Consider the following 10,215-nt stretch of genomic DNA (forward strand, 5'->3'; position numbering starts at 1 on the left):
GCACCTAGATAATGAGGTCTTTCAAGGAAAGTTGTGAGGAAGATCTAGTGACTACCTTTCTGAAAGAGGAATTTGTAGTTGTTTCCTATCCATCGTCCTTTCAACGCTGAGAAGAGAGGATCTGTCTGAAGCAGGGCAGTGCTGAGCAGCTGCTGCTCTTTCTTTGCAGAGCTGGGCTTCCGGAAAAGCCATTCACCTCACAATACCTCACGGAAAACTTTTATTTATAAGATGTGCCCCAAGCAGTTTTAACTCATAGGAAAATACAAGTGTATTTCAAAGCAAGGAGAATATTTGTCATATGCTCTTATGGACACTTGAAAGGCAAAGGTATTTCCCCCACAATACCTCTATCCCCATCTCCTTGGGGGATAAAAGAAGACTTATTCCAAATGCAGCTGTTTGCAGACAGTAGAAACTGGAGGTTCTAAGTACAGACACAGGTTCACCTGCATGGGGATGGGGACTTGTTTGTTGGTAATCTGTGGTGATGCAGTACAGACCTCAGCTTTAGTGACACCTTGGACTTGCCATTTCTAGGTTTCTCTTTTAAGGTTATCATTTTTTCATAAGTCTCTAAATTTCTTTGAGACAAAACAGTACTTTATTGCTTTATTCCTGAACTAAGATGCCATCTGGAAAACATCTCAGTGACGTGCATGATTAACTTGCAGTTAAATCCACTAATGTTAATATCAGATTTTTGTGTGTATAAAGTTGTCAGAGTAAGAAACATGAAAGTAATAGCTGCATGTACAACAAGGCTGCTCTTGCTTACAGTGTTTGGTCAGAATTTACCTTGTTTTTTTCACTGGTGGTTTTTCCCAGTCTGGGGTCAAGAAGCCAGCCAGGGAGAGACCCTCCACCTCACACTGTTTCTCTGTTAAACACCTTGTGTAGTTCTACAGCTTATTTTGATGAAATTTGTTTAAACCTCTGCATGAAAAGAATTACCAAGTCTTTTCTGGAACGTTCTATGGCCTCATGACTGAGGCTGATTAGAACATCACACACACTCATTTTCTCTTCTCAAATTCACCAATTAATTTTGAATAAAAAGTCAAGAGTTTCTTTAGATAATTTTCTCCTTCTCTATACAGTCCTGACTTATTCCTGTAGCACAGGACCCTATTTGCAGGGCTTGGAGCCACTTTAAACATAAAAAGTTAATTTTAAAAAAATTACTTTGGTCTCAACTCAGTTATTTCATAACTTAGAGGTGTGGTATGTACCTCAAAAGTCATTTCCCTTTTGATGTAGATGGTGACCAGTGTAGACCAACCCTTTCCTGCCTTCACTGCATTCATGAGCTGTGAGCAGCATCTGCTAACCAGCCTCAGGTTGGACTGATCAGTGACCAACACAGAAGAACTCGTGTGTGTACTCAGTGCCTCCAGTTTCAGTTCTCTGCAGGCAGCTGCACTTGGAATAAGTCTTCTTTTAATGCCAGCCTTCTGACTTCCTCTGGAATTGCTCTGAAAGGCAAGATACCTTGTTTTCTTTTGTCCATGGAGTTGCCATTTTTTCATGGAAAGATAACAAAAAAAACTTGTGAAGAACTGCTGGGCAAGAAGAGAAAGAATGGTAGCTATTTAATACGAGAGAGTGAGAGTATGGAAGGAGCCTTGTGTCTCTGTGTTTTGTAAGTACTCTAATACTGATTTTTTAATGAGTTTTCAGATGGATCCAAAGGCAACATTCATCTTCTCTAACATTAATGGTTCTTCTCTGATATTAACAGACTCCAAGGCAGTGTGTCCACGCATTCAAGCAGTGCTGCTTGTCTTAAGCTTCCTTTATAGTGAGTGGTGAGAGGGTGACCTTTGCAAAAAATATTTTATGTAACAGACAATAAATGAACTGTAATCTGTTGATGCTGGTCTCTCTCTGCAGACAACAAGGAGAGCCCAAAGAAAACAGCTTAGCCTGCCAAAACACGTTAAGAACCTTACTCAAAGTGACTGCCTCTGTAATGATGAGTAAACAGCATTTTAGCACTGTTCAGAGACTGAAAAGTCTCATGGTCTGTTATAAAACGCTTCCTTCTTTCTAGAATTTCTTTCTGATGAAAGCTTAGCCTTGTGTTTCAAAGTAATTTTACCTGATATAAGAATATAAGCTGAGACAGAACGTTATAAAGTCCTGTTTGAATTAATATGACAAATCCACAGACAAGATGGGCATAGAAAATTGCTACTTCTAGTCCTTAACTTTAATTACTACAATTAAAATTTTATTATTTTCTTCTCCTGTAGGGAATAACACTTTTATTTCCCTGTCAAGAAGGTTGTTTTACACTTCTCATATATAATTGATCTGTTCCTAATGCATTAAAGTTTATAAATTAGAATCTAGGTCTTTCTTTGCTTGAACCTGTGAAGTTTTACACTTTCCTTGAGGATGTGTTTGAGTATGACATGAAAAATTTTTAAAAACATATCTAATTAATTCAAAAATACAAGAAAATGTTTTATCAATGACTAAAAATGCATTTCTTCTGAAATAAATCAAAGGAGAAGGGAGAAAAAGGGAGAGAAAAATGTAGTACCATAGGGTTGCTAGGTAGAAGAGAGGAGGTCTGCACACGACAGAAAAACAAGAGAAATAGCAAGTGGGGGAAAAACAGATCCCTCAGGGAGCGTGCTATGGGAACCTGCTTTCACTGTGCTGTGGAATGAGACAATGTAGGGGTTGAGGAGTATGGGAGGGAACAGAGCTTGCATACCCTGTCAGAAGGTATAAAAGGTTGCTCATTCAAAAAATAAGCAACTACATTCATGAAGTACTCTTAAGCAAGGAACATGTGGATTTTCACAGGTATATCAAGTAGAAAACATGCATCCCTGTGATACCACTCTTTGAATTAAAATGAATCTATTACAACTGGAAGCCTTATCCTCATTTCAGTCCATAATAACTTTTTTTGCAAACCAAAGCTGTTTATTTCAGAGTAACTCTTCATTTATGTGCAAGTCCCCTGACCCAGGTTTTCACCCTAAGATTCTCCCTCTCAAGACAGCTCAATTCACTTAGTCACATAGCCACAACTGAAGTTCCTCCGATGAACATTTATACCAGTTAAAAGAACTTGTTTTCAGATACTGCTCCCCACTCTCCAATCCTCTCACTTATTTGTGGTGTAGGTCTTCTTGCAGCTCTGCTGCCTTTTTTCATCACAGTCACAATCTCTCGTTCACCTCTTGAATTGCTGCCCCTGCAGTACTTGATAAAGCTTTAATTTCTGCTGACAAAGTATGTCCAAAGACATCAGTAGCCTCAGTGTTCAAACACCTGAATATTATCAAAAATAACAATAAGTAAAGCCCTGGGAAATGCAAAGGAAGAACAACTTTCTTAGAAGTAGGAGCCATGCAGTAATTTTCCAGGTGCTGGTGACTGGAGGCCATTTTCTGCTAACATCCCTTCAAGAATTCAACAGACTTCTTGTGATAGAATATCAAAGAAATTCAGGGAGATATCACACCAGAGGAGGATAAGAAGACAGATGAGAGGAGATGATGTCTGTGGAAACAAATTATGCTTATAAAAGGTCTGTGTGTTAGGTTTAGTTCATAAGTTCTTGAAAACCCCTATTTAGAGTAATCTTATATTTCAAGATATTAAACCTTCACTCATTTTGAAATCCCTGTTTTTTTGCAATCTTCTGGTTTGCTTTTCTGCCTCTGTATCATTGAATTTTACTGCACAGCTCCTCATATCTTTAATACTATCTACTGTTTGAAGATATCTCTAGTCTTGCACTTAGTTACAGATGTGGTGTATTATTTATACAACTATGTTTTTTACAGCTTTGAAAACCTCATCTACACGTACCGTATCTTCAGGGAGCACCAAGGATATTTTAGAATACAGGTGAGTAACTCTCCATATATCTCTAGAGATTGCCCATTAAAATTTTAGATTTTAAAAATCATAGATTAAAAGATTATAGTCAATAAATGATCATTTTAATCTACAATCATTTGATCTATCATAGATCATAGATTTTAAAAAAAATACATAAACACAATACCATAGAAAATATTTACAAGTTTGCTTTCTTCTCTTGTCTTTTTGATGTTATATTTATTATTACTTAAGAGCTCAAAAGTAGCTACCGTTTTTGTAGAACTTCCTTATAATCCAAGCAGATCTGTTATTTATTAACCTGCTGCTTTCTGATTTGACCATTTGTTTTTGATAGCATTGAAGAAAAATCTGTCCCTTTTGTTACTTGCTCCTATTCCTAATTAGCGCTTTCTACTTGAAAGCTCTGCCATTGCACACAGCATCTTGTAGGGATATGGAATATTGCAATCATCTTTTTCATTTGAAGAGTCCATAATTCTGTGTGATTTTGAGGCACCTGAAGTAATGATGCCAAATAATGCTGCTTATTCAAGAAAAGATAAGTGTAAGAGCAGACCACTGCATCAATCAAATCCCCAGGCAATGTGAGAGAACACCTATAAAGCTGGCCCGCTACCCTGCATGTAGGAAGACAGCCAAAAGCACTGCCAACAATTAGGTAGCATTTAAGTGGAATGAGGAAATCACTTCATAAAAGACATGCCAAGCTCTCATAGGCTGGTAATTTATTGCTTATTAGTGGTTTTCCCTGAGTATGAGAGATGCAATTTGCCATGAAGAAGAATGGTTTGTTGACAAAATATAATATGTTTGGGACTATAGACACAGTAGTGGGATTTGCTGTCATTCTTATCAGCAGGTGATAACTCAGACACTTTTAGTTTTTTCAAACCCACTTTTCTTTACAAAGTTTTGCCAAGAATGTGAAAGAAGAATTTTGTTCTTCAAAATTTAAAGTCAGATTGTTTGGCCTTACTAAACTAATAGACTGAAATAATATACTGATGGTGGAGGAGAGATGTGGGGTTTTTTAAAGGCCGGATTCAGCCATGAGCTTTCCAGAGTGCAGTAGTTTGCCCCCACCAGCAGTTAAGCACCCCCACAGCTTCTTATTCCTTGCCCTGCCTAGCAGGACAGGTGGGGCAAAAAGAATGAGAAGAGCAAAAGTGAGGAAACTCCTGGACCAGTTTAATAGGTAAGGCAAAGTTGTGCATGCAAGCAAAGCAAAGATGGAGTTTAGTCACTCCTTCCCATCAGGAGGCAGCCACCCTCTAGAAAACAGGGCCTCAGCACATGCAGTGTTTACATGAGAAGACAGATGCTACAACCACAAACTTCTTCACTTTCCCTGAGCTTTTATGGCTGATCACAGTGTGAGATGGGATGGGATGGGATGGGATGGGATGGGATGGGATGGGATGGGATGGGATGGGATGGGATGGGATGGGATGGGATGGGATGGGATGGGATGGGATGGGATGGGATGGGATAGCCCTTTGGTACATTCGGATCTGCTGTTCTTCTGTGTCCCCTCCCAGCACACTCTCAATCTACTCACTGGGGAAGCAAAATGTGAAAAAAAAAGAACAATCTGAAGGCTGCATGAGCACTGCTCAGCAACAGCCAAACATGGGTGTGTTATCCACAGTTTTAGTCACACATTCAGAACACAGCACTATCCAGGCTGCTACAAGGAAAGTTAACTCCATCCCAGCTAGACCTAGTACACAGAGGCAGAGGCACAAAGTCCATACAGGGCTGAATGGAAGACAAAGGATGCAGAAAACCAAAGAAAATTAAGACACGTTTCTTTGTTAAATGGTGAATTAAGTGAAACCAAAGCCCCGTTCACTTTTAATGAGGATGCTTGCTGTGATTAGAGCTGATTGATGTGCTCACTGCCTGGCCCTGAAGTCACCAGCGCTGTAAAGTCTGCGTACAGACCCCTGTGGAGCTGTGCCATGGAAGCAGTTCAGTCTTGTTGTATGAACTTACACTTCAAAAGCAGTTTGTGAGAACATTGTTGCTCCCCTAAGGAGTACCATCCTCCATTTTTGGCCTCAGAAGTCTCCAATGGAAGTTACAAAGCTGGACAGATAATAAACCCCTGCCTGATAGTGAAAGCCGGGGGCTTTCGTATGGCTCCTCAGACACATCCACCACCACTGCACATGTCCTTTGCTTGACAGTGCTGATGTTTTGTAAAAGTTTGGCTCCTGTTTGTTACATAGTTGTTTAAATACAACATTTTAAGTGAGAACTAAATATGTTATCCCTAAACTTATGTGTCATGCTGTCTCTGGTTCTCTGCTGTAGTGGAATTGCCGCAGCCCACATCTACAGCAATATTTTAAATACACTGTTCTTTTGGAAAAATAAAGAAAAAGAAAGGAAGAGATGGTGAGGGAGGTTACTCTTAGTGTCAAAACCATGCTACCAAACAGGTGTTGCAAATGTTTTTTAAAGACAGTACAATATTCTGTCATCAAATCTGTTTACAAAACAGGTCCTTGTTAAATAAGAAACAACCTATCATTTCTTTCATTTAGGGGACTCCATGGGAAGGACAGTTGCAAACAAACTTTGTTGTCTTTTCCTTGCAGACTTCTGAAGGTGATCCAGAGAGGGTCTTCAGAACATTAAAGGACCTGATATATGCATTTGAAAAGCCAGATCAAGGACTAATAACAAACCTCCGCTACCCAGTGAAGAAACAGAAGGCCTCACAAAGAAGCCAGAGGTTCAGCTCAGGAATGGACAAGGTTTATGGTGGTGAGAAATTTAGCTCTGCCTTTGTGGGTTTTTTTAAGATGACAGCTTTGACAGGTTTGTGGTAAATAGTTGCTGAATGTCCTCTCACGTGGATAGAAGTTCGACATTCTCCCTTCTCTCTTATGCTCACTGAAAATGGTTATTCTCACAGGTTACTTACGTTACTTACCCTCGTCCACTACAAATTAACAAATTAAAATTGTGAGAGATAGAGAATCATGATATTGCCCACATCTCACTCCCTCGTGGGTATTGACATTTCTAGGCTGAGAACCAGTTTTACCCAATGTGGTTCTGCTGAGGTGTCAGGCCTTTGTGCTTCACTGAGAGTTGAAGCTGTTTTACCTTCATTGTCCAGGTTCTAAGCTATTTTTACATGAAAACCTAACTCAGTTATTTCTGAGACTGGGGGGAGAGGAGCAAGAACAAAAAATGAAGAAAAAAAAGAAAGCCAGTCATCTTGTGATTAATTGTGATTTAGATTAAAACATGGCTAATTAATAAGCATATAGCCTGGTAGTCAGAATCACACATTTGGAACCAGAGAGTTCAGCCTCTTGTTGATCTTCTTCTGCTAATTTATGCTTATGAGTCCCAGCTGTAAGACAAGGATATGACATTTCTCCTGACATAATTATGGAAATAGTTACAATAAAGATGCAGGTTTTCATAAAGATTTAGACTGTTTTATAGCCTCATGTCAATCCAAACGGCCTTGTTTTGGGAGGGATGACTGGACATGCTATTGCTAACTTGCCAGCACCCCTCACACACCACTGAAAGCCATCCTTCATGTTACTGCTGTACTATGCTCAGCTGCAGCATCCATCAGGCCACAGGCTGAAAAATAACCCTGAAACTGTTCAGTGTCCTCTGACTGAGTGTGACAAGAGTCACAGCGAGGGAACACGTGAGCAAGGGAAATCCTTCCATTAAGTACCATTATTGTAAAGGAAACAAAACCTTGAAGTGTCCAATCTGCTGTGTGATTTAGATCTCATGCCTAACAATAGCTCAGCGCAGTGGTGTGGGGCAGCCTCTCTGTGCTGCAGTCACTGTTTTTTTGCACACAACAGCACTGCAACAGTCCTGGTGCTCCCTGAGCCCAACAGACTGAGGGAAACAGTAGCAAAGAGATTTCCCATGTCTTCAACATCACCTTGTCACCTCTACCAAAAGGCAGATAGGCCACATTTACTCTAAAAATGTTTTTATGACATCTTACCATTGCAGCTCCGGGGAGATGGAAAATACTGCAGTAGTATGGATATGTTTTTAGGAAAAATCAGGTGTAATACATATTTTATTGTCTAGTCCTGCAACAAGGATTTTTTTAGTAGATGAACAATGTTCTGCTCTGGATTTACAGGGAGGAAAACAAACCCTTTCATTTCACTGTCAAAATATTCATGGTTGTCCATAAATATGGAGGCTATTAGAAACAATCCAACTACTTTGGAATTGTTGTTACTCAATTTTAATTTAAATTTCACTTAGCATTCCAAACTTTCCCCTCAGACTGCATTTTTATGTGCTTACAAGGGGAGCTCAGGTTAATGTCATGATGGATCTTTCTGAAACACAGGCACCTCACAACACACCGCAGTGCTCCCCAAAGCAAGCACAGTGTTTTCTTGTCCCAGTCCCTCATGTTGCACCAGCAGCTGGCTTTGCTGCACTTGTGGGACTGAGGGCTCCAGTGCGACCAGTGGAACACCACAAGGGACTGGAATCACGATCCTGGTGGTTGGAGATTTTTGAACTTTGCTTTTTAGCCTAGGAACAGCTTGTCTGAAGAGCAGTAGGTTTCCATAGCAGAGCTTTGAGTCCCAAGCATGCAATTTCTGCTTTTCCCCTGGCTTCTCAAAAAGCATAATAAATATGAACAAGGTGTAAGAGAGAAAGGGTTTCTTCAGGCTCTCCTTCCTTGGTTGGGATGAGACCTTTCCTCTTGGGTATTTATTTAGAGAAGAGAGGATGTGTTATGCGATAGTCACAGATATCTCAGCTACTGATCTGATTTACATACTATGAATGATTGCCAACATTTCACTGCTCCTCAGGAAGAAGGGGGTCTCACGTGGGATACAACTGTTTATATCAGGGCTTGATGGCTCAGAAAAGGCAATGCAGGTTTTGCCTCCACGCGGGCTGGTGGCAAACCCAGTCCATAGGACAGGGGGCCTAAACGTTGTCCCTGCAACAGCAGAGGGAATATTGAGAAACCAAATCGAGTTACTGATACCTGCCCCGCCACAGGTCATCCTGCTTACCATGGCCTTTCAGAGGGGCCACTTTTAATGAGAACATCCTTTTTTGTTTTTCTCGATTGCTTTACAGAAATTGATGATGGCGATTATGTCACTGTCTTACCCTGAAGGATCTGCACCTGACAATTTGGGAAGCTGCCATTTCAGGCTGTGCCACAGTGCAGTGGATCAGCTGGAGAGAGCTGCCAGCTGGGCGTCCTCTGTGGATCTTTACCTTTGGAATTATTCTCTTCCTTTTGCAGACTGTCAGAGCAGCTGTATTTTCTCCCATTAGAGCCAGTACAGGCTACTATGTATTTTTGCTCAGCAATATAAGAATTATTTTTTATAACAGACACATTCATACATGGAAAGGTATTTCTGTCCATGTATGTGTGTTTTGGGGTTTTTTGCCAGCAAACTGTCCAAGATATTGACCACTAGAGTGAATATTCTGTTAGAAAGCAGCAATATAAGTACAATAAATTAATGTACATAAAGCAGTAATTTATGACAGAATTGATATGTGTCTATAAAAACCATAAATGTAAAATCTTCTACTGGCATTACAAGATGCTTTAAAACCTCTGAACTCTGCTATTTTGCACATGATTCATGTTACCTTGTTGGATAATTGGATAGGATTTCATCAACACCAAAGAATACTAGTAATGCTCTGTAGTTTGGAATAATCCAAATTAAAACAAAAATGCTGTGTTAAATCCATGCCATAAAGAATTAATCAACAAAACGAAAAAGGTTTGAAATACTTCTAATATTGAGGAATGGTTCTGGCAGATTACAAGTGGAGTGCAAATTCTGTGTGCATGTCGGTATGAACGCATACCAGTGTTTAATAGGTGCTGCACATATGAGAATGCTTACTGCATTTCATTTGCTACTGCCATTGGCTCTATATTGTGATGTGTTTTGTTGTTTTTTTAAATACAAAAATTTTCTTTAATACTAACCTCAGTTTTAAATATTTAATAAACACTTTTGTTCTGAAGGTGGTCTGCAATTAACAGTCAAAGCCAGAATTGGAAGGTATGTCCTGACTCTCCAAGTCACTACTACACAGTCTCTCACCACTTGAGACAGTGAGAAACACATTTATACTGGTTGTGTGTTTAAGATCTTTCACAAATTATTTATGTATTTTAATGGATAATACTAGTCACATTTTTTTCTATTATGTTTCTTTCATGAGAAAGGAACTTGTCAAAGGAATTTTAGCTCTTTCAGTGCTTAGGAATTAATTATTAATTTAACAGTGCTAACAGTTTTTGGTGCCAGAGACAACTGGTACTTACAGCATGAAGGA

General features: G+C 39.6%; 1 protein-coding gene across 1 annotated transcript; it reads left to right on the plus strand.

The window, feature by feature from the left end:
• The first annotated feature begins 1,493 nt into the window (after nucleotides 1–1,493).
• On the plus strand, nucleotides 1,494–9,145 carry SH2D1B (SH2 domain containing 1B). Its single transcript, XM_050333355.1, has 4 exons — nucleotides 1,494–1,642; nucleotides 3,810–3,873; nucleotides 6,474–6,642; nucleotides 8,983–9,145. The coding sequence occupies exons 1-4, from the start codon at nucleotides 1,509–1,511 to the stop codon at nucleotides 9,018–9,020; spliced, it is 405 nt and encodes a 134-aa protein (XP_050189312.1). The 5' UTR covers nucleotides 1,494–1,508; the 3' UTR covers nucleotides 9,021–9,145.
• The last annotated feature ends 1,070 nt before the right edge of the window (nucleotides 9,146–10,215 follow it).

This window comes from Myiozetetes cayanensis, unplaced genomic scaffold, assembly GCF_022539395.1.
Source record: "Myiozetetes cayanensis isolate MyiCay16 unplaced genomic scaffold, myiCay2020 scf5-8, whole genome shotgun sequence".
Taxonomy (NCBI): domain Eukaryota; kingdom Metazoa; phylum Chordata; class Aves; order Passeriformes; family Tyrannidae; genus Myiozetetes; species Myiozetetes cayanensis.